Below are 24,423 nucleotides of genomic sequence, written 5' to 3'. Positions count from 1 at the left end.
TCCGCCACCGCGCAGCCACGTGTTTCCTGCCGCCTCTCCCCCAGTGACCCTCCCAGCGCGGAGCTGCAGGCCGCCCGCAAAGCCATCCATCTAACACACGCTCCGCCTCCAGCTCTCTCGTGTCTCGCTGTGCTCTTATCAGGCGGGAGCGGCGTCCCTATCTGCGAAAAGAGCTCCCCGCCCTCTCCGATCAACCCTTCCAGGCTGATGCATAAACACCATTGGCTCTTAGAGCAGGAGCCTGAAGCAGCTAAAGAGGCTGAGCTACGCATTGCTAAAGGTGAGTTTGCAAATTGCTTTCTTCCCCCCTAGCAGCCCCTTCCCCAACCCACCCACCCACCCACGCGCCTACTGGGGTGGGGGGTAGCTTGCATAAAGCGTTCCTTGCAGCCTGCCTTTACTTGTTACGGAGATCAGACCTCATTTCTTGTGCAGGTCCTGCCTTAGGGAAAATGGTGCCCTGGGTGAATTTGTATTTTGGTGCCCCTGGTCCCCATGGACATGGTGCTACCCTCCCCCATTGCTCATGGCCCCGGTGGGCTCCCCACACCCCGTTGCCCCTAATCCCTGCCCCGTTCCCCCTCCTGCACCCCTAACCCCTGCACTGTGCCCTCTCTGCTCCTAACCTATGCACCACCCCCCTCCTGTGCTCACACGGGGAAATAAGCTGGATGTATGGAGCAACTGGCATTGCTACTCACTCTCCCCCCTCCAGTGCTGCTCCTCCACACATCCCTAAGGGGCTGGGAGGGCGGAGCAAAGAGTGACCTCTGGGCACTTTCCCTATCTGGGCTGCGTAAGGGAAGGACGGGACAGCAGTAGCCCAGCCTCCCAGGGGGACAAGGAGGAACGGGGCAGAGTAGAGCAGTATCTGTGCGTCACTTATATCCCCCATGTTCCTCTGGCGGGACGAAGCAGGGTCTGGGAGAAATCTGGGTGCCTCCCACGCGGCACTCCCCTGCCAGCTGGGAGCAGCTTCTGACTCAACACTGGTAGTGCATACCTCTGCACTGCCACACAGCGCCCCCTTAACCATGGCGCCCCTGGGTGATCGTAGGGTGGCTCACCCCTAAGGCCAGTCCTGTCCCTGCTTGCCCTAGTCCGCTCTTTGCCTCGCATCCATTTGCAAAGCACTTTGAAGAAGGAAGCTCCTGGATGAGTGCCCCGGAAAAACTGGTTTCAGAATAGCAGCCGTGTTAGTCTGTATCTGCAAAAAGAAAAGGAGTACTTGTGGCACCTTAGAGACTAACGGATGAAGTGAGCTGTAGCGCACGAAAGCTTATGCTCAAATAAATTTGTTAGTCTCTAAGGTGCCACAAGTACACCTTTTCTTTTTTCTTGAAAAACTGGAGACCAACCTCATTTTGCCCAATTATTTCTTGGTTTGGCAACTGGAGAGAAATGTACCTTGGCAGAAAATTGCATAGAGAGTGAGCAGGAAGGTGTGCATAGTCACAATAACCAAATATATACAGCTATATTCTTTTGCCTGTTGCAGTGAGCTTATTTTGCCATCCACTACTCCAGGAGGATGTCCAGCACCCCAGTAGCTGTGGTGACCGGGGGCAACAAAGGGATTGGATTTGCTATTGTGCGGGCTCTGTGTAAGCAGTTCACTGGGGATGTGTACCTGACAGCCCGGGACCCAGGACGGGGTCAGACTGCAGTGACAAAACTGCAGGAGGAGGGACTGAGCCCGCTTTTCCACCAGCTGGACATTGATAATCTGCAGAGTATCCAGACTCTGCGGGACTTCCTGAAGGAGAAGTATGGTGGGCTGAATGTGCTGGTTAACAACGCAGGGATTGCTTTCAAAGGTACAATGCTGACTTATTGGCAAGGCTTTGAGCTGTAAATTACATGAAGAATGATGAGTAGGTGTTGTTGTTTGTTTTTACAAGTATCATGCTAGCTAGAGAGGCAACCAAGTATGGTGATACCCAGCTCGTCCCCGTGCCAGCAGAGAACTGTTCCCTACCTGACATTTTTCTGGTGTTTTGTCAGATCACATTTTTGATCTTGTCTTCACTGCTGTGTTAGCTCAAGAAATAACTCAAATTATATAACCCAACTCCTGGCCCCACATACAGATCTCTATTTTGAGAGAAGTGGTTCTTTAAACTTGAGCTAGCTGGCCCCTCTGGGATCATGGGTTCATGCTCAAGTGCTGCTGAAGTAATGCAGTGGGGATACTGCTATTCTGTTACTAAGCCAGTCACTCTGTGCAGCTGAAGGGTTGCTTTGCAGAGTGGCTGCTCTCTTTCTATCTAGGCATGAGAGGCGAGGGAGTGTAGATAATGCAATTTAACTCTGCAGGAAAGAAATACCCTTAGGGAGCCAATTACCATGGTGATGAGCACTATATAAATAAACAGACTGCTTAGAAGCTATTCCTGCCATTGTAGTTTCCTCTACTTACTTTGGGAGACTGAAATATTATAGGACTCTTTTTGTCGGGAGGCTTCTCTTGATGTTTAGCCTAAATTGTCCTTTCCTTAATTTAATCTTGTTACTCTGATTGCCTCTTGTACCATTTTAAAGAATTCCTCTGTGGCCTGAATATTGTTGCCCTTCAAATACCTGATTTGGCATTAAACTGATTTATTGTTCAACGTATTCATGCATAAATCACTGTCTCAACAGAAACATCTCTTTGTAAGGTGTATGCATAGTGGGAAGTGCTTGCCATGTAATGACTGCACAGAACTTTTAATAGTGCTTGAGGATTCTAGCAAAGGTTATTTGTCACACAGAATGGATAATACATATTTTTTTGCGACAACTCACAAACCGCAGCCATCTGCCCTGAGCTCTGGGGAAATCTGCTTAAAAGAGATTTTAAAATATAGTAAATCTTGCAAATGTTGATAAAGAACAAAAACTCTTACACCCTAGTTACAGTTTACATTTCTTATTTGGGAGCTGTTATCTTGGCCCACCACTGCTTTACTGCTGTTTGATGCTGAAACCATTGAAATCAGTGGTGAATTGGGCCTCATGTCTCAGTGTTATATACTGCTCAGTGTTCTGCAAATAGTGGTGCCCTGGCACATTGCTCAAGAGAAAAGTTAAGGTGGTTATTAACAAAGCCTTTAAGGAATATCTCCATTAGTTTAAGCAATAGGTGTTCGGTTACAGCTACACCTTAGAGTTGCCTGCAAGTATGTTGTATCTAGCAAGGGGACTACAACAATTGGTATCTATTTACACTACTTGGAGAGCCCTCATCCTTGTAGTACTTCTGTTGGACCATATGAACTGGACCCATAAACTCACTGAACCTTAAATCTCACCAGATGAGGGTCAATCCATCCTCATCATCATATCCACTCATTATATTCCACACCTGAACATAGCCATTATATGAACAACATACCCTCATATCTCGATGTCTGTACTTTGACCCATTAACCTTCTACCCCCAATCAGAGATATTGCAGATTATGTATTCCTTACGCCACCCGATCTTAAACCGAACTTTGCACCCCTTGATAATCTCTATGTTGTTCCCTGATAACCAGAAACTTCTATGCTTAAACTCTGTACCATTGATTTTTTTTTTTTTAATCGTCTTAATAAAATTTTTAAATCTGAGTACCTACTACAGATTGACAGTGCTCCCTGTTGCTTCCTTCCCTGCCACAAAGAAACAGGCTTCGTTGCCCCCATTTGCTGCAGTTCTTCAAAAGCTTGATGTTGCTGCATGGGAATCCTATCTCTGTGCAGCACTCATCATCCTGGCTCACAAACTCATGCTGCAACTCGACAACACAACCAGCAACAACCCAGCCATTGCCTAATACATAGGATTGAGCTCTAAATCTGTATAAAGAATGCAGCTCCCCGCTCTGTTTTGAGGCATCAGTTATGTCATCGGCTCTTGTGCGGGGGGAGCACAGAACTCTAAACTAAGAGTTCTTAGCAGGGGAAAATCTTCTCAATCTTCTATTAATCTAATATTGCATATTTGGGCCTTTGCATTTTAAAATGTTAATCTTTGCAGCACCATGTACCTGTTACTTTTCTGCACTTTCTCTGTTAAACATCTGCTTCCTAATTTAACCAGAAATGACTACAGTAGAAGGAATTAGGATTAACTCTAGTTTTCAGAGACCTGTTTTTTCCCATTAACCTGTAAGCATAATTTCAGTGTTATATATTTTTTTCTTCTCCCTATGAACAGTTGCTGATACCACTCCATTTGCTACTCAAGCGGAGGTTACAATGAGGACAAACTTTTTTGCAACAAGGGATGTCTGCATGGAGTTGCTACCTCTCATAAAGCCTCATGGTAAGTATAACCTAACAAATATCATTTAAAAACGACTCTTGCTTCTCACAAGGCGGCAAACCCTACCCACTGTTACGAATTCGCTGCCCACAGGAGTACCAGTGCATTTCTGCTGCATCAAAGATAAAAAGACAAGAATAGCTTGCATGCACATCTTGACACACAGAATGTCTCTGCTTTTTAAATCTAAAGTTGCTTCTATTCCAATCCTTTTCTTTACTAATGGTTTATTCCGGAAGTGCTTATCTGTGCCGTTATGCAGAAATGAAGGCCTGTCAGTATTTTTTCCACACTGCCTAGCTGCCTCATCTGTCCTTGCTTCAGACAGGAGAAAATGGGGATATTTCTGTGTCCTACTTGCTCACAAAAATGGAGCACTGAGGCTGAGTTCAGTGTGCTGTACAGACTTGTACCCACAGTCACTGAAGAAACCCAGCTCCCTAGTCTTGTTGCTGTCTCCCTGCAGAGAAGTTTCACTCTGTGTACATTATAGGCCCATTTTTGTTGTTTTTTTTTAATGGGATTATTCACGGAAGTAAGCCCAGGGTTTGGCAGTGAGTGTTTGCAGGATCAGGTTTGTTTATTTATTCAGAAATATCCCTATTTAAAATTGTAGCGGTGGGTCATGTCAAATATTTGCTAGGAATTCCATTACATCCAACAGTGTCTGTTGGTTTGGTTTTTAAACTGTGGTTCTTCAAAGCAATCACCATACATAGACCTTTGTGGAGCACTTTGCAGGATCAAGACCTGACATTGTGTATGGGCATGTTTTATATATTTATTTATAATTTTCTTTTAATAGGCAGAGTAGTGAATGTATCTAGCACGGTAAGCGTATCAGCTCTGGCAAGATGTAGCCAGGATCTGCAGCAGAAGTTTTGCAGTGACACAATCACTGAGGAGGAGCTAATGAAACTCATGACAAAGTTTGTGGAAGATACCAAGAACGGAGTGCATGAGAAAGAGGGCTGGCCAAATACTGCTTACGGTGTGTCCAAAATTGGAGTCACGGTCTTGTCCAGAATCCAGGCCCGGATGTTGAACGAAGAAAGGAAAGCTGATCAAATTCTTCTAAATGCCTGTTGCCCTGGATGGGTGAGAACCGACATGGCAGGTCCCAGTGCCACTAAAAGTCCAGATGAGGGAGCCGAGACTCCAGTTTACTTAGCCCTTTTGGCCCCTGGTGCTGATGGGCCTCATGGGCAGTTCGTTAGTGAAAAGAAGGTGCAAAAGTGGTAAACTTGCCTTGACAGTCCTTTTATTTATACAGTAACTCCTCATTTAAAGTCGTCCTGGATAACATTGTTTCATTGTTACATGGATCAGTTAGGGAATATGCTTGTTTAAAGTTGTGCAATGCTCCCTTACAACATTGTTTGGCAGCTGCCTGTTTTGTCCACTGCTTGCAGGAGGAGCAGCCAGTTGCAGCTAGCTGGTGGGAGCTTGGAACCAGGGTGGACTGGTAGCCCCCCGATTAGCTCCCCACTCCCATAAGTTCCCTGTACGGAAGCCACCCAGCAGGCTACCAATTGCCAGCAGTTCAGCTGTCCCTCCCCCCACTGCCATGTGCTGCTCCTTCCCTCTGCCTTGGAGCTGCTCCTGGGAGCCTCCTGCTTGCTGTGCAGGGGAGTGGGGGGGAAGAGGGAGGCTAATGTCAGGGTGTCCCCCTCCTCCCTATTCCTGCCCCTCCCTTACCCCTTCTCCATATGGAGCAGGGTGGGGACAGGACCACAGCTGCTGTCTCAACTTCCTGATCCTTTTTAAAGGCAATGTACTTACTTAAAGGGGCAATGTTCATCTCTCTCACACACACAGGTTGTGTGTCTGTCTCTGTCTGCCATGCTGTCTCCCCTCTCTCCATTCGTGCTGCCTTGTAGAGCGTGAGGCTACATTAACAACAATGAGGAGTCTTTTTGTAGCACCTTAGACTAATAAATTTATTATTTTATATAATATATATAAAATAAACTATAATATAGTTTTTTGTCTGGTGGAAAAAAAATGTCCCTGGAACCTAACACTCCCTCCCCCCCCCCGCCATTTACATTAATTCTTCTTGGAAAATTGGATTCGCTTAACATTGTTTCGCTTAAAGTTGCATTTTTCAGGAACATAACTATGACATTAAGCGAGGAGTTCTGTATATGTGAGATGCAGTCCAGAAACAGTATCAGATATTACTGGTTTATTGTTGGTGCCAATAATAATTAAGCATCTGTAAATGTCTTTGCCATTTCTAGTATCTTATTAGGGTTTATAGAATACACACAAGGTTTCTGCTATTACAAAATAATTGCAGTTTAGAATAATGCATGAATTAAACTGTGCCTTAATTTCGTTCTTAATAGTATGAAAACTGTTTAAATAAAGTGTAGTTTAATAAGCTAAAATGCATTTTTTGACATTTATATTCTTTTTAGCAGGTAGTGTGAGGGGGGGGAAGAGGTGTGTTTCTTTTTAGTGATTTCACATACTGTTCCTGGTGAGATTATGATGTCTAACTATTTGATCTTAAAAGTAACCATATCAGTTTGGAATAGAACAGGGGTGGGCAAACTTTTTGGCCCAAGGGCCACATCGGGGTGCGAAACTGTATGGAGGGCCAGGTAGGGAAGGCTGTGCCTCCCCGAACAGCCTGGCCCCTGCCCCATTTGCCCCCTCCCACTTCCCGCCCCATGACTGTCCCCCTCAGAACCCCCACCTCATCCAACCTCCCCTGCTCCTTGTCCCCTGACTGCCCCCTCCTGGGACCCCCTGCCCTAAACCGCCCCCTCTGGGATCCCACCTGCTTTCCAACCCCACTGCTCCCTGTCCCCTGACTTCCCCAACCTATCCACACCCCCACCCCCTGACATGCCCCCCAGGACTCCCACGCCCTATCCAACCCCCCCTGTTCCCCAGCCCCGACCGCCCCAGAACCTCCGCCCCATCCAACTGTCCCCTGACTGCCCCCCGGGACCCTCTACCCAGTCCCCCCACTGCCACGCTGCTGCCGCCCCCTTAGTATGCCACTCAGAGCGGCAGGAGAGGAGCTCGCAGCCCCACTGCCCGCATGACTACATGAGAGGGGAAATAGTGGGGGAGGGGCCAGGGGCAAGCCTCCTGGGCCAGGTGCTCAGGGGCCGGGCAGAACAGTCTCGCGGGCCGGACGTGGCCCGTGGGCCGTATTTTGCCCACCTCTTGAATAGAAAGTCCTTTCATTTTAAGTGAGATGGGAAAGATGGATGACTTGGCATAGATTATTGCTAAACCGTTCCTGCAAACCATTATAGTCTCAGCCCAGAAGTCCCCAAGAAACTGTATATGCTGTTTGGTTGAATGTTTCCTCAAACTCTTCAGTAAGTAGGGCCTCATTCTGCTCCCACTGAAGTCTGCAGCAAAATCCCATTGACTTCAATGAGAGCAGGATCCATTTGGGATACTCAATCTTCTGAAGCTAAAGAGTAGTTTGATAATTCAAAGTAAAAGCTTGGAGATATTAGATCTATAGTCAGATTCACCCTGAGAGTAATTTTTAGCCCATTGTAAATTAATTCACATTTTGTGTTGTTCTCATGCCCACAGTGAATTAATAAATTCAGGTAGTCCTAGCCTTTAGTCCACAGCTTCAGAATAAATTAACCTAGTTCCTCTGGTAACACAAAAAATAGGATAACATTTTATTGCTGATTTTCACCTCACTCTTCTAATACTACAAAACATGAACAGTTCAACTGCTTGATAAGTACCATGTAAACAAATTATTTTAATTTATTCCAGCTCTATGTTGAATGCCCTGACCAATACACCCAAGAGAGGCAGTGAAAAAAATTTTTTTTTTTGTTCTTTTTAAGTATTTTTATAATTCTTTCTCCCTAATCTTTCTTCCAAACTTTCATCCCCAGGCTTCTATGCACAGATTGAGTTGTAAGGATAGCGGGTAAACCTGATTTATCAGGATTATTTTAGATTGTAACTTCATTAGGACAGGGACTGTCTTTTACTATGCATTCGTACAATGGGGCCTTAGGCATAGATGTAACACAGTGACACTTTGACTGGGGCTCACGAGCCGCAAGTGGCTCTTTAATGTGTCTCCTGTGGCTCTCTGCAGCACATGATATTAACACACAGTGTGGTTTAATCATTAGCCCATCAGGAGGCTTTTACTATGTTATCAGCCACTTAAGTTATCAACTTACTTGCTGTGAGAATATTATAGATATATAAAACTAAATATTTCCCCTGTCATTCACGCTACTGTGGCTCTTCTTGGTAATGTTGATCGCTAATTTGGCTCCTGAACCACTGAGATCTGAGTATCACTGCTGTAATAAATATAATTTAATAATAATACCAAATGAAAAACTAATTCAAACTGCCTCCCAGGCATACTCAGCAACACAGAAATACCACTCAATCTGGCCCTGTCCAATGTTTGCGATCTGAGCATAAACAGGCACGCCCCCAAATGAAATAGTGGAAGGGAAGCCACCTATTATTGGAGCTCTACTACATTTCTGCATATTATAGCCACTTTCTATTTCACCAGGCACCAAAAAACATGAGAACACAATTCTAGACAGTCAGTAACAATTTCATGTTATCCTGAATACAGGTCCATAAACATAAATGAAATAAATATTGTCAGGATACTATGATATGCCGTGTGTACTTGATATTTAGGATGTGTAGCTGCAATACTTGTATTTTTACTAGTCAAAGTATCCAGAATGCTCTTTGCATACAAGCTGTCAGTTGTTGATTTACACCCAAAGAAATCAACCTATTTTATTAATAAAAATAGTCATGAAGGAAAATGCAACCTGAACACAAGGGCCTGATGAGACCAACTTGATAGTGCTCGCTGCTACACTGATTGTAAAACTAATAAAGGCCTGTCTACGCAGCAAGTTGCAGCAAGCCAGGATGTGAATCTACAGTGCATCAGCTTGCTGCACAATAGTGTCCCATGTGGACACTGCTCCAGCACAGTGAAAGACCACAAGTGTGGCTTTACGTTGTTGGGGTAGCTTCTGAGACCTTATCCAATGACCATATCCAAGGTATCAGTGATGTAGGGAAGGGTAGGAGAGACGTCCTGGAGGCCAAATTTAGGCTGCTAGGAAAGAGACAAATCCAGGACCTCTATGGTGGCATTCTCAGAAATGCTTCCAGTTCCACGCGCAGGGCCAGGTAGGCAGGCAGAGCTTCAGAGTCTCCATGCATGGATGAGACGATGGTGTAGAGAGGAGGGGTTTAGATTTATTAGGAACTGGGGAAACTTTTGGGATGGGGGAGCCTATACAGGAAGGATGGGTTCCACCTAAACCGAAGTGGATCCAGACTGCTGGCACTTAACATTAAAAAGGTTGCAGAGCAGTTTTTAAACTAAGATGGGGGAAAGCCGATTGCTGCAGAGGAGCACGTGGATCGGACAGAGACTTCTCTTAGAGGAGAATCTATTGATAGAGATTCTCTAGGTTTTAGTCAGGAGGAGAGGATGGAAGAGGATAAAGTATGGGCCAGATCAGACGAGAAACATTTCCACAAAGAATCTGAAACATAAGAAAAGGGCAGACAAATAAACAGTGACAAGTTTTTAAAGTGCTTGTACACAAATGCTAGAAGTCTAAATAATAAGATGGGTGAACTAAAGTGCCTCGTGTTAAAGGAGGATGTTGATATAATAGGCATCACAGAAACCTGATGGAGTGAGGACAATCAATGGGACACAATCATTCCGGGGTACAAAATATATCGGAAGAACAGAACAGGTCGTGTGGGGTGGGGGAGTGGCACTATATGTAAGAGAAAATGTAGAATCAAATGAAATAAAAATCTTAAATGAATCCACATGTTCCATAGAATCTCTATGGATAGTAATTCCATGCTCTAATAAGAATAAAACAGTAGGGATCTATTATTGACCACCTGACCAGGACAGTAATAGTGATGATGAAATGCTAAGGGAGATTAGAGAGGCTATCAAAATAAAGAACTTAATAATAGTGGGGGATTTCAATTATCTCCATATTGACTGGGTATATGTCACCTCAGAACGAAATGCAGAGACAAAATTTCTCGATACTTTAAATGACTGCTTCTTGGAGCAGCTGGTACAGGAACCCACAAGGGGAGAGGCAACTTTCGATCTAGCTCCTGAATGGAGCGCAGGATCTGGTCCGAGACGTAACTATAACAGGACCTCTTGGAAATAGTGACCATACTAGAATAACATTTAACATTCCTGTGGTGAGAAGAACACCTCAACAGCCCAACACTGGCATTTAATTTCAGAAAGGGGAACTCTGCAAAAAGGAGGAGGTTAGTTAAACAGAAATTAAAAGGTACAGTGACTAGAGTGAAATCCCTGCAAGCTGCATGGACACTTTTCAAAGTTCCATAATAGAGGCTCAAATGTATACCCCAAATTTAAAAACACTGTAAAAAAACTAAAAAAGAGCCACTGTGGCTTAACAACCATGTAAAGGAAGCAGTGAGAGATAAAAAGGCATCTTTTAAAAAGTGGAAGTCAAATCCTAGTGAGATAAATAGAAAGGAGCATAAACACTGCCAAATTAAATGTAAAAATATAATAAGAAAAGCCAAAAAGGACTTTGAAGAACAGCTAGCCAAAAACTCAGAAGGTAATAACAAAATGTTTTTTAAGTACATCAGAAGCAGGGAGCCTGCTAAACAACCAGTGGGGCCACTGGATGATTGAGATACAAAAGAGCACTTAAAGATGATAAAGTCATCGCAGAGAAACTAAATGAATTCTTTGCTTCAGTCTTCACGGCTGAGGATGTTAGGGAGATTCCCAAACCTGAGCCGTCTTTTGTAGGTGACAAATCCTGAGGAATTGTCACAGATTGAAGTGTCACTGGAGGAGGTTTTGGAATTAATTGAGAAACTTAACAGTAACAAGTCACCGGGATCAGATGGCATTCACCCAAGAGTTCTGAAAGAACTCAAATGTGAAATTGCGGAACTATTAACTATGGTTTGTAACCTGTCCTTTAAATCAGCTACTGTACCCAATGACTGGAAGATAGCTAATGTAAAACCAATATTTAAGAAGGGCTCTAGAGGTGATCCTGGCAATTGCAGACCGGTAAGTCTAATGTCGGTACGGGACAAATTAGTTGAAACAGTAGTAAAGAATAAAATTGTCAGACACGTAGGAGAAGATAAATTGTTGCGCAAAAGTCAACATGGTTTCTGTAAAGGGAGATCATGTCTTACTAATCTATTAGAGTTCTTTGGGGGAGGCAAGAAGCATGTGGACAAGGGGGATCCAGTGGACATAGTGTACTTAAATTTCCAGAAAGCCTTTGACAAGGTCTCTCACCAAAGGCTCTTACGTAAATTAAGTTGTCATGGGATAAGAGAGAAGATCCTTTCATGGATTGAGAACTAGTTAAAAGACAGGGAACAAAGGGTAGGAATAGATGGTAAATTTTCAGAATGGAGAGGGGTAACTAGTGGTGTTCCCCAAGGATCAGTCCTAGGACCAATCCTAGTCAACTTATTCATAAATGATATGGAGAAAGGGGTAAACAGGGAGGTGACAAAGTTTGCAGATAATACTAAACTGCTCAGGATAGTTAAGACCAAAGCTGACTGTGAAGAACTTCAAAAAGATCTCACAAAACTAAGTGAATGGGCAACAAAATGGCAAATGCCTAAGGAGGTTGTGAAGGCTCGGTCTATAACAGAGTTTAAAAGAGAACTGGATAAATTCATGGAGGTTAAGTCCATTAATGGCTATTAGCCAGGGTGGGTAAGGAATGGTGTCCCTAGCCTCTGTTTGTCAGAGGGTGGAGGTGGATGGCAGGAGAGAGATCACTAGATCATTACCTGTTAGGTTCACTCCCTCTGGGGCACCTGGCATTGGCCACTGTCAGTAGACAGAATACTGGGCTGGATGGACCTTTGGTCTGACCCAGTATGGCCATTCTTATATTCTTATCCACTCAGGAGTATGTTGGGGTGGTTCCTGAGACCTCATCAGCTTGGTTCCCAGGAACTCTGTGTGACAGGTTGGATCACAGAAACCCCCTGGGGGCTGCCAACTGATGTGCCGAGACTACTTCTGCCCCTGCTTCTCCTGCCAGCTTGGGACTCCAGAACCCTGCCTGGTTGTGCCAAACATGCTTGCCGGCCACAAACACAGACCCCAGTCTGAACCACGTCCCCCAAACTGAAAGCTTAACTGAAAGATGCTTAAGAAGTGTTCCTGTCTCTAACACTCAGATGCCCAATTCCCAATGGGGTCCAAACCCCAAATAAATCTGTTTTACCCTGTATAAAGCTTATGCAGGGTAAACTCATAAATTGTTCGCCCTCTATAACACTGATAGAGAGATATGCACAGCTGTTTGTCCCACAGGTATTAATACATACTCTGGGTTAATTAATAAGTAAAAAGTGATTTTATTAAATACAAAAAGTAGGATTTAAGTGGTTCCAAGTAGTAACAGACAGAACAAAGTGAATTACCAAGCAAAATAAAATAAAACATGCAAGCCTATGCCTAATACATAAGAAGACTGAATACAGATAAAACCTCACCCTCAGATGTGTTCCAGTAAGTTTCCTTTTACAGACTAGTCTCCTTCTAGTCTGGGTCCAGCAATCACTCACACCCTCTGTGGTTACTGTCCTTTGTTCCAGTTTCCTTCAGGTATCCTTTGGGGATGGAGAGGCTATCTCTTGAGCCAGCTGAAGACAAAATGGAGGGCTCTCCCAGGCGTTTAAATAGACTTTCTCTTGTGGTTGGACACCCCTCCCTCTCCCTGTGTAGAATCCCAGCTACAAGATGGAGTTTTGGAGTCACATGGGCAAGACACACGTCCAGCATGACTCAGAACTTACAGGTAGCAGCCATGGTTCACATGCTACCTTGTACATCCTCAAGTTGACTTCTTATGTGGATTAGAGCCTTCCAAGATCCATTGTCCGTTTTCTTGATTGGGCACTTAACTTGCAAATTCCTTTCTAAAGAAGCTGCCCAAATGCCTTACTAAGGCTACTTAAAATCAAACCAGTACACAGCCAATATTCATAACTTTGAATACAAAAATGATACATGCATACAACTAGGATGAATAGATTCAGTAGATCATAACCTTTACAGAGATATGTTACATGGTATATGTAGCATAAAACATATTTCAGTTATGTCATATATACATTCATAAGCATTTTTCCATAAAGCTTTATGGGGTGCAATGTCACACTCCGCTCTACTCCAAACTCATTACTGAGGTTTCTTTACTGGCACACAATCAAACTATATTTGAGTAGATCAGGATGAAGAATGGGAGTGGGTACAAGGGATACCACACATCCAAACCTCCTTCCTTAATGTAGATTTACTCTTCACATTTCATTCACTATACATTGCATCATATGTGGGATTGGCTTGGTTACTTTGCAGGAACCAATCTCTGTACAGCATGCTCTGTCCACGTGCTATCTATGTTTGACTTTACTTTTTGCCTCATCTTTACACTCCCAATTTCTCTTGTCCATTGGTATCTTGTTCTTAGTAAATGGTTCCCTGGGTGTTCCCCCACTTATATTAGCAAGCTCAGACTTTCTGTTTTTTAGCTTACTGACCCATTTGCTTATTTTAGCAAAAACATTCCATTTTCAGTCTGCTGATCCAGTTACCTCCCTAATCCTGTCTTCCAAAAAATGAGGCTTCCCCTATGTTCAATTACTTATGTCAAGCCATTTTATATTCCACTGTTTCTTCTTTTTATTTCTTTTCTTTTCTCCATAATTATTCATTTCATTTGCATCATATTCCTGTCCTTCTGTGCCTTCTTAAGTTTATTACCTTGAAACACATTCACAATAGTTGGAATTATTTGAATCACCATAAATACTAGGCTCAAAGTACGAACCAGGGGGTGTAGGATCACAACCTATGGAATAATCCACCAGGATGTAATCCCACATTATAAGATTGCTATGCCTGTAAAGAAGCCTTCTGTAATTTTAACTTTGCTTTTACTTTAATTGAATTGTAAAAAAACTGGTACAAAATAGATTTTTTTTTCTACATTTATCACCACAGGAAATTTAGGTGTAAAACAACACATAGGCCAGTTAAAATAACATTTCCTAGGTCCATACCAGAAGTCCTTTTCAGCCACCATGCAATACTTTTCAGAGGGTAGCCGTGTTAGTCTGTATCAGCAAAAACAAAGAGGAGTCCTTGTGGCACCTTGGAGACTAACAAATTTATTTGGGCATAAGCTTTCGTGGACTAGAACCTACTTCATCAGATGCATGGAGTAGAAAATACAAGAGCTGGTATAAATACATGAAAAGATGGGAGTTGCCTTACCTAGTGTGAGGTCAGTCTAGTGAGACAATTCAATTAACAGTAGGATACCAAGGGAGGAAATTTGGGAAAACACCACAAGCATGATGCGAAAACATATGACCATGAACAAAACACCCACCCCAGAGTATGCTAGGCAGTGTCCTTTTCCTCAGTCTCTCACCTTGCAGTGTGAAAGTCTGACAAACAAAGATGCTTTAACACACCACTCCCCTCTCCCTTCACCGCACCCCACTCACAATTGTCTTTAGTCAGCAAAGGTTCAGAGGTCCATTTGCGTGAGTTCCCCTCCTACCTGTGGAGGGTAGGAGGGAGGCACTGAGCAATGCCTCTGCTGCTGCTGCTGCTCCTCCACCACTTGTTCTGACGTTGGCCACTCACTCTGCCACCACTCGCGCTGCCATTGGCCACTCGCCCAGTCGCCACATGCTCCACTGCTACTCACTCCACCACTGCCCTCTCTCCTGCAACCTCTGGAATGTCTTGAGATCCCACCACTCTATACTTTCAGCTCTCAGGGATTTCGGCAGTTAGTGTGGGGGAGCCTCACTGCTACTGCAGGCTGGGCAGTCTCATTTTCTAGAGAGACTATCACCTACCATGTCTAACGCTTAGACCTGGTCATCAGTGATTTCAGCTTTAGTAATCCATAACAAAAGACTTTCAATTGAGTCTTAATCAGCTCTGTCATTAAATGGGGGGGTGCGTTTCAAATAGTGTCTAGGACCCTTATGCAGGGACCACATAGAAACATCTCTCCCCACCCTCCCTCTCCTCCACTGGGCTTTGGCACCCCTACCCTCTGCTTAGCGAGTGCAGTGCAGCTGACGTTGAACCCCTCAATCAGGGCATGCCAAGCACAGTGCTGCTGCCCTTTACTCACACAACAAGGGTAACAACACTTTATTACCCCTGCACCCAGTAACAAAGTGATGGGCGATCCAACAGCAGCCAAAAGAGATCATTTGGGCAAACGGCTCCATCGTGCTGCGCACGTAGGCAGAGTGAGTGTGTCAATGTACACAAGGTCAGTTCCTGATGTCTTCTTCCCCAGCTCAAAACTAGATGTCAGGGTGTGACATTATATGATTAAAATATGACCATGTAGATCATTGTTGCTCGCACTGTTTTACAATTGCAACGAAACTTGCACAGAGTATCAGACTGGTCGCCGTGTTAGTCTGTATCAGGAAAAACAAGGAGGATTCCTTGTGGCACCTTAGAGACTAACAAATTTATTTGGGCATAAGCTTTCATGGGCTAAAACCCACTTCATCAGATGCATGGAGTGGAAAATACAGTATGCAGAATATATATACACAGTACCGTACATGAAAAGACGGGAGTTGCCTTACCAAGTGGGCGGTCAGTTCTAACAAGACAATTCAATTAAAGTGGAAGTGAGCTATTATCAACAGGAGGAAAAATCACTTTTGTAGTGCAATCAGGGTGGCCCATTTCAAACAGTTGACAAGAAGGTACGAGTAACAGTAGGGGGATCGTGTCTTGATGAGCCTGCCTGCCCATACCTGCCGCACCTGGCATAGAGGGGCAGGACCCTGGGGTGTTTCTGGGCCATGCCCGGTCCTTGTGCTGTGTCAGGGTTGGGTGCAGCCTCACCGCTGAGTGTTTCCGGGGGGGAGCTGCATAGTTATTGCCCACCTCTGTGCAGCCAGTGGCCTGTGCTCCCCACTGCCAGCACCTCCACATTTATTTGACAAATAAAATTTGCAGAATTTTAAAATATTGTGTGCAGAATTTTTAATTTTTTGGTGCAGAATGCCCTCAGGAGTAACTGCAGGCAAGTCGCTGGGGACAGGGCAATAACTGGAGCAGCAGGCATTAGGCTGACAGCAAGGGCAACAGCAGGCACTAGATCTGCTCTAAACTCAGCTCTGCTCAATGCCTCAGCTACAAGTGAAGAAGCCCAGCACCAAAAAGCATGTCTGACTGGTGCAGCCATGAGAGTACTATTGCCACATTACCTCCTGATGGGCTACTTGCTTGATGATAGAAATTGGGGTGAAAAACCCTCTTCCCCAAATACCCATAGGGTCTATGTTATCAGCTAAATTAATTACTACAGGCATAGATATCCCCACTGCATGATGAGTCTCCCTATTCCCTTCCCCCACAGGGTGCTGGAAGGAAGCCAGGAGGAGTGCCTGGGACTGTGTATTATGCATGGCAGGCTGCTAGGAGGGGGTTGGTTTCAGGCTGGGATGGGAGCAGAGGTGGAGCACAGGCTGTGCAGAGCAGGCGTTGCTGTGTGACTGAGGTTTGCTAACCTTCAGAGTTTTCTGTTACTTTCAGAAAACTGTAGAAAGTTTTCTGTTACTTTCAGAAAATTGTAGTTACTCGATTCGCTGACACAGCTATCATTTTAGTGCAGACAGGGCTTCAGTGTACATAAGGTTAGGATAGTAGCAAAATATGTGGTGTAATGTGCATTGCTCTGTGCTTGGTGTTATAATTGTTAATAATTATTGTTGTATTAACACCAGGAGGCCATTATCTGGATCAGGGCCCTATTATGGTACACAAATTTATGCACACATTTTATTCGTGGAATTTGGGTAGAGGAGTGGAGTGGTAACTTGGTTTGGTTTCCTTAAATTTTCCATTTAAACTTCATTATTATTTTAAAGTTAAATCATCATAATAACAAATAATATCAAAGAGGAAGTTCACTGCCTCAATCCAGTTGACCATTTTAGAAGAAACTAGCTCTGCTGATAGTGCAAATCCAACAGAGGCACACTGTTATGGCTCTGGAAAACAGAGCTAACAAACAGACCGTGCTATGGTCCCTAAAAGACATAGCTGGAGATCCTCTTGATCCAAAATATGTCAGGGAATAAGAAAAACAGTCATGTAGGTATTGTATGCAATTCAGTACTAACATTTAAAACATAGAAAAGCAAGTAATAAACTTATGTCAATGCAATATTACATTTTGAAAATTAAATATTCAGTTTCTGGTTGTTGTTTTTTACTTACATGAGGTAACAAAAATTAGCAAGAGTTACTTGTGTTTTTTTTGACAAAGGGATATTTTTCTTCATTTATATATCTCCAAAAAGGTGGGGAGAATTTTCTTCCATTTTTGGAGTAAAAATAAGCATGAAAACTTCCAAACTATAGTCCTGATTCTGAAAGCATTCACACATATACTTAACTTTATTATTATAAATAGTCCCATTGATTACAATCATCAAATTAAACATGTGAGCTGGTGTTTTGAGGACTGGGATGTGAGGAATTCTCCAGAAAGTTCTGAGCACATAGAAGCAGAGTGATACCATGAAAATTGTATTGCACACTTAATTATACTGTTCACCACATATAATACTTCCAGGTGTATTAACTAAGTATCACATTTCAGACTTCAGTTTCTTGTGCAATCAATGTCTGAGCAATTTGAATCTGCCCTGGAAAGTTTACTGTTCTGTGACTGAGTTAGTGCCAAATCCCTCCTTTGATTGACTGTCACGCAGGTTGCAATCAATAATTTAAGCAGTTTTCCCATCCTCCAACAGGACTAAGGCCCCTTTTAGAGGGGCCTGGTTACAGTGCAACTAGGTCCTGTTAACTGTACAACTTTTAACTGTTGTAACTGGGTCAGCATGCTATCTTGACTGATAGTTGAGTCACCTGGGGCTGACTTGATTATAACTGAAAAATAAATAAATGGCAAATAAACTCCACCATTCTCCCAAAGACCAGTTTCACTTCCTTCCTCTAAATAGGTCAGATGACTCTTCTGAATTTTTGGATCTGAGTTGGCTCCAATGTAGGTGCTGTTTGAAATATTTGGGTTGAATACTCATCTACATCAAGCTCACAGTTGGGACAGCTGAGATGTGGAAGAGTGTCTCTATGTCACCTTTCTATCACCCCAAGCCTGGGGCTTGCAGGAGTTTAAGGCTGTTCTAAATGCTGCTGGCTACAGTGGTCCAAAGAACTCCATGCCCTGCCCTCTCATGCCGCAAAACGTTCCCTGCGTAGGTGTGGGAAAAGATAGTATGTGATTATATAATTAACGACAGCATATACACAAGAAACCTTAATTTTTGCATTTCTTAACTTTTGGGAGCGCTTGATTTTGCAACTTTAATAATGTTCTTTTAGCCCAGTTTATTTATTTTTCCTCTCTATGCAACCTACTAATCATAGTCAAAGTTGTAGCCCAAAATTCTCAACTAGCCTTTCCAGACAAAAGAAGAGGTGCTGATCCTGGTGGGAGAGAGTGTGGGGAGAATGCTTAGCTCCTGTTGGCTGCTACCTGCATGTCTCTTAAGGAGAAAACTGTCAGGCTGCACTAGGGGAACAGTCACACCCCAGCCCAAATAAATTCTCCTTTTCTAGATAGGGGTTAAGGTGTGACGCATGTTCCTGTCTGTCAATTTTTACATAATTGTGTAATTGTTCAGATTTGCAGTTTGATTCTCTCCTGTGTTGTTGCTGTTTTTTCTCTATAAAAAGTTGATGATCCCACACCCTTTCACATTCAAGCAGAGGAAACACTGAAAACCAACTTTTTTGGAACCAGAGATGTCTGCAATATGTTGTTACCGCTCATAAAACCACATGGTAAGCTCAACATACTCACAATATTGTCACAACTTCTTCCTCAATGAGGTGAAATACTAGACCACCGCAGTGTATTTTGCCATACATTTTAAGCAGCCGATATTTAGTATTATGCTATTACTATTATACTGCTCATACTATTTAGTACTCCAAATCTGTGTACTAGATTTATTTTCCTACAATTTCCCACCATTGCTACAACTGATTCAGCTCCATCAGTGGTCCCAATGGTGAGAGCACTAGAATAAACAGGGCAGTGTCACCTGGCAGCATTTAACTACCATGTCATTCGTATATACACACTCTGACCAAAGTCCATTGGCGCAGTAGTGAAAACAGCAGTGGTCAGTCTTTATTAACTCTCCCAGTGGGAGACTCCCACCGTTGTTACCATAGGTGAAGTTGTATTGGTAGTAGGGTGGGTAATTTTAAGAAAAAGTTTAGTCTAGACACAGCCTTCGGCCTGGTCTACACTAGGATTTTACAGCAGTATAGCTACGTCTCTCGGGTCATCAAAAATCCACAACTCTGAGTAGGGTTGCCAGGTGTCTCGTTTTCGACTGGAAAGCCCAGTCAAAAAGGGACCCTGGCAGCTCCAGTCAGCACTACTGACTGGGCCAGTAAAAGTGCAGTCAGCGGCACAGCGGGGCTAAGGCAGGCTCCCTGCCTGCCTTGGATCCACACAGCTCCCAGAAGCAGTGGCACGTCCCTCCTCCAGCTCCTACACATAGCGGCAGGCAAGGGGCTACGCATGCTGCAAGCGCCGGCTCTGCAGCTCCCATTGGCTGGGAACTGCGGCTAATGGGAGCTGTGGGGGCGGCGCCTGCAGACAGGGCAGTGCGCAGAGCTGCTGGCCACACCTCCCCTTGGAGCTGGAGCACGGAGCTTCTGGGAGCTGCTTGAGGTAAGCACCACCTGCACCCCTGACCCCCTCCCGTGCCCTAACCCCCTGCCCCCGCCCTGATCCCCCTCCCACCCTCCGAACCCATCAGTCCCAGCCTGGAGCCCCCTCCTGCAACCCCAAATCCCTCATCCCCAGCCCCACCCACAGCCCGCACCCCCATCTGGAGCACTCACACCCCCTGCACCCCAACTTCCTGCCCCAGCCCATAGCCTCCTCCCACACGCCGAACCCCTCAGCCCCAGCCCGGAGCCCCCTCCTGCAGCCCCATCATCCCCAGAGCCCTCATCCCCAGCCTGAGACCTCACTCCCCACACTCCCCAACCCCCTGCCCCAGCCCAGAGCCCCCTCCTGCATTCCAAACCCTTCAGCCTGGAGCTCCCTCCTGCACCCCAAATCCCTCATCCCCGGCCCCACACCAGAGCCTGTACCCCCAGTCGGAGCCGTCACCCCCCCACACACCCCAAACCCCTGCCCCAACCCGGTGAAAATGAGCGAGGGAGTGAGGGTGGGGAGAGTGAGCGATGGGGAGGGGGGACAGAGTGAGTGGGGGGTGGGGCCTTGGAGGCGGGGGCGAGGCAAGGGTGTTCAGATTTGTCCATGTAGAAAGTTGGCAATCCTACCCCTGAGAGATGTAGCTAAACAGATTTAACCCCTGGTATAGACAGCACTAGGTCAATGGAAGAATCCTTCCGTCGACCTAGCTACCACCTCTCAGGAAGGTGGATTAACTGCACCGAAAGGAGAACCCCTCTCATCAGCGTAGGTAGCGTCTACACTGAAGTGCTCCCATGGTGCAGCTGCAGCCGTGCAGATTTGCCGCTGTAGCATTTTAAGTGTAGACAGGCCCTTAGAAACAAAGAAGGAACCACATACAGATTTGGGAAGAAAAAAACTTTTGAGATATTTTGAGTGTAAAAACACTTACAAGTGGACACTTGACCTGGGCTGTTTGGCTATAAAAGTTGTTGGATGTGACTAATGTGGAAGCTGCAAATCTACAACAATATAATAAAAACTGGGCCAGAGCCTCAGTGGTTAGAAAGTGACCTCACTCCATTAACTGATTCATTCCGGCTGAGGATCTGGCCCACTATATTTATTACACGCTCTTGGGCTGAGAAATACAGTTGGTTGAGAAAGGGTCGTGTGGCCCAAAATAGTCTGAACTGCTCTCTTAGATGGAAAATAGCTTTTTTAAAGATTCTGGTCAGTAACTGGCTGAGGCAGGGTCACATAACATCCCAGAACCCAGTGAATCTGTCAAGCTGTGTGAGCATCCTGGGTGATCCACCGAAGAGCAAAGACAGCACCACAGAGACCTTGTGCTGAGTCTGCGATGGCTCTGGAGATTTCCAGCCCCATCGTCCTTTGCAGTATAGCTCCAGCTATGCTACCAAGGCTCTTTCTGATGGAGGCTGCCCCCAGCACTTTCTTAAATGGGCATCCCCCAGCGTACAGGCACTGGTGGAGGGATGGTGCTTGCCTCTTCTGGCCCTGTAGCCGGCTTGCTGCATAACAACCACGGTCAGCATTCCTCATCATGTGGAGAGGCCCTCCCAGCCCAAAAAAGTTCTGGAGCACTTGTCTCACTCACTCTGGCACACTGGTACTTTAAATAAGAAATGGAGCCTGGTGAAAGTTGCACCAGCATCCATTTCTCATTTAAAGTAACAGGGGGACAAAAGGTAATGCCTAAAATGTTGGGGCATGTCCCCTTCATCGTCTCCTCGTGGTTAGACAGATAGTCCCTGACTAATCCCCAGGTACTGCATCTACTCTTTTGGGGCACTGGCAGCTGGAGTAAGTTGGAGGAGTCTGTAGACCTGTATGTTGTTCTAAATTACACTGGGGACCTGCTGAAACCTAGCGGGTACAGGATTGGGGAAAAGCAAAGACCATGCTTCCACCCCTTCTGAACTGCATGCTCCTTGGTCTTAGCTGAGGATCTGTGGCTGTCTTTAGCATCCTTAAGCAACAATATATATACATTATAAATTACTTTTAGACTCTCATTTGTTTTATTCGTTTTTTAGCATTTGTATCAACTGTTAGTCCAGAATTCTTTTGTTTAGTTTTTGGCAATGCTACTTGACCATTTATTTTTTAATAAATATTTTATCTATTTTAATAGACAAATTATTGTGGTATCAGTCACTTTCCATTCTTGTTTACTTTAATACTTCACAGTATTTTGATGATGATTGCACTGTGGTATTTTCCTGCTTATAGGCAGAGCGGTGAATGTATCCAGTTTCATAAGTGTTTGGACACTCAAGAGATGTAGCCAAGACCTGCAGCAGAAATTTCGCAGTGACACAATCACTGAGGAGGAGTTAGTGAAGCTCATGACGAAGTTTGTGGAAGATACCAAGAACGGAGTGCATGAGAAGGAGGGCTGGCCGAATACTGCTTATGGTGTGTCCAAAATTGGAGTCACGGTCTTGTCCAGAATTCAAGCTTGGATGTTGAATGAGGAAAGGAAAGCTGATCAAATTCTTCTGAATGCCTGTTGCCCTGGATGGGTGAGAACCGACCTGGCAGGTCCCAATGCCCCTAAAAGTCCAGATGAGGGAGCCAAGACTCTAGTTTACTTAGTGCTTTTAGCCCCTGAGGCTGATGGGCCTCACGGGCAGTTTGTTAGTGAAAAAGCTGTACAGACTTGGTGAACAGCAATTTTTGGGTGTGTCTCTCTACAAGTGATAATGAGATTCTGTCCCTCCGTAGATGTTCAAGGGTGAAGTTACAAAGAGTTCTCTTCCCATCCACCAGTAACAAATCACTGTGAAGCTTACAAGCATGGTACTAATCTAACTTCATGCTTGACACTAGACACCCTTCACCAAAACAGCCAGTGGAGCTGAACCATTGTGTAGTAGGTGGAGGGGGCACGTACTATATCCTTTCATGGGGTAGTAGAGATTCTCCATAAAACTATGATTGCTGCTTGGCTTTTTCTCTTATCCGCCTAACACAGGCCATGTTTTAAAGCCACAATCTGGGTGTTTGTAAAATGCATTGCTATATGACAGAATTAGGCAACATATTTGCTATGATTTAACACTAATAACAGTACAAGTCACTAAATTGTTTTAATATTAATGTATATGTAACTCTAATATGTGATTACTTTTTGATTTAAAACCATAAATTCATCTTAAGGTTGAGGGCATGCACCCTAATATGCACAAATTATTATTACACACAGTTTATTACAAAATCATTTAAGTTAGTGTTATGTATCAATATCCACCCCACTTTACAACAAGAAAATGTATGAAATTCAGAATGTGTACATGGATGAAAATAAAGTAAGCCAGTGCAAAGTTGTGATATACATCCTGGAAACTATGTGAATTCATCAGAATGTAAGGCGAAGAGTTTTCCATATAATAGCAAAAGTGAACTATGCATTGTGCAAGCATTCCTTGTACGTTTATTGTAATGCAGGCAATGTAAAGTTCAAAGACAGGAATGAGTTTCATGAGATACTCAATGAAGCAGATTTGCCTGTTTACATGGGCAAAATTGAAGTTGACAAACAGTGACAAGAATGGCACCAAACTTACTTTTACTTTTGAATTCAGCCAATATTATGGTTTAAACCGCTAGAGTTTAAGGTTAGTACAGTGGTAACTCAGACTGATACCTAGATCCTGATCCTGCCAGGAGCATCCTGAGGGCAGATCCTGGACTTGCATGGAGCTCTGTTGAAGACATTGGGGCTCCATGCAGGTATAAGGGTCCATCCATTGAGCTCTCTGCCTGAACAGAGTTATAGACTATCTTCCAAACCATCCTTTATCATATTCAGTTTGAACAAACTGAGAGGCAACACATATGTATGTACCCACAAACTAACTTAGCCCGGTGTTCTGAGTTGGTTGTTGGGCAAGCCAAGATAAATTTGGGTTATATTGACATGGGTTTTCAAACTGAGGACAGTTTAAAGGTGGTTAGAGCAAAACAGAGTTGTAAAATGGTGACTGGCTATTGAAGATTGGATCAAGCTAGTAGAAGAGTGTTCAAAATTAGTGTTCTAGCTTGTTACAGGGTGACTGGCCCTTTTAAGGAGATATGGGGGCCAGCTACGGTTGCCAACCCTCCCGGTTTCACCGGGAGTCTCCTGGAATCAGGCTCTATCTTCCAGAGGCTACTGAAGCCAAACTGGGAGATTTTACGCTGAAAAAAGTCTGGTGGCACAGCGGGGCTAAAGCAGGCTCCCTGCCTGCCTTAGCTCCATGCCGTTCCCAGAAGCAGCCGGCATGTCCCTGTGGCCTCTGGGGAGGACAGGGG

The 24,423-nt window shown here is 44.4% G+C and overlaps 1 protein-coding gene across 3 annotated transcripts; it reads left to right on the top strand.

Annotated features, from left to right (window-relative positions):
- LOC141997786 (carbonyl reductase [NADPH] 1-like) lies at positions 1-22,990 on the top strand. 3 transcript variants are annotated; one of them, XM_074970219.1, is made up of 5 exons: positions 1-280; positions 1,528-1,817; positions 4,184-4,291; positions 19,119-19,226; positions 22,360-22,990. In XM_074970219.1, the coding sequence occupies exons 2-5, from the start codon at positions 1,532-1,534 to the stop codon at positions 22,794-22,796; spliced, it is 939 nt and encodes a 312-aa protein (XP_074826320.1). In that variant the 5' UTR covers positions 1-280; positions 1,528-1,531; the 3' UTR covers positions 22,797-22,990. The 3 variants fall into 3 exon arrangements, with proteins under 3 accessions (XP_074826320.1, XP_074826313.1, XP_074826327.1); XM_074970212.1 differs by having other exon boundaries at positions 1,499-1,817; positions 22,360-22,987; XM_074970226.1 differs by lacking the exons at positions 19,119-19,226; positions 22,360-22,990 and adding an exon at positions 5,097-6,580 and having other exon boundaries at positions 28-280; positions 1,499-1,817.
- Positions 22,991-24,423: the final 1,433 nt, after the last annotated feature.

Source organism: Natator depressus, chromosome 1, assembly GCF_965152275.1.
Source record: "Natator depressus isolate rNatDep1 chromosome 1, rNatDep2.hap1, whole genome shotgun sequence".
Lineage (NCBI taxonomy): Eukaryota > Metazoa > Chordata > Testudines > Cheloniidae > Natator > Natator depressus.
This window is presented reverse-complemented; position numbering and strand designations above follow the sequence as displayed.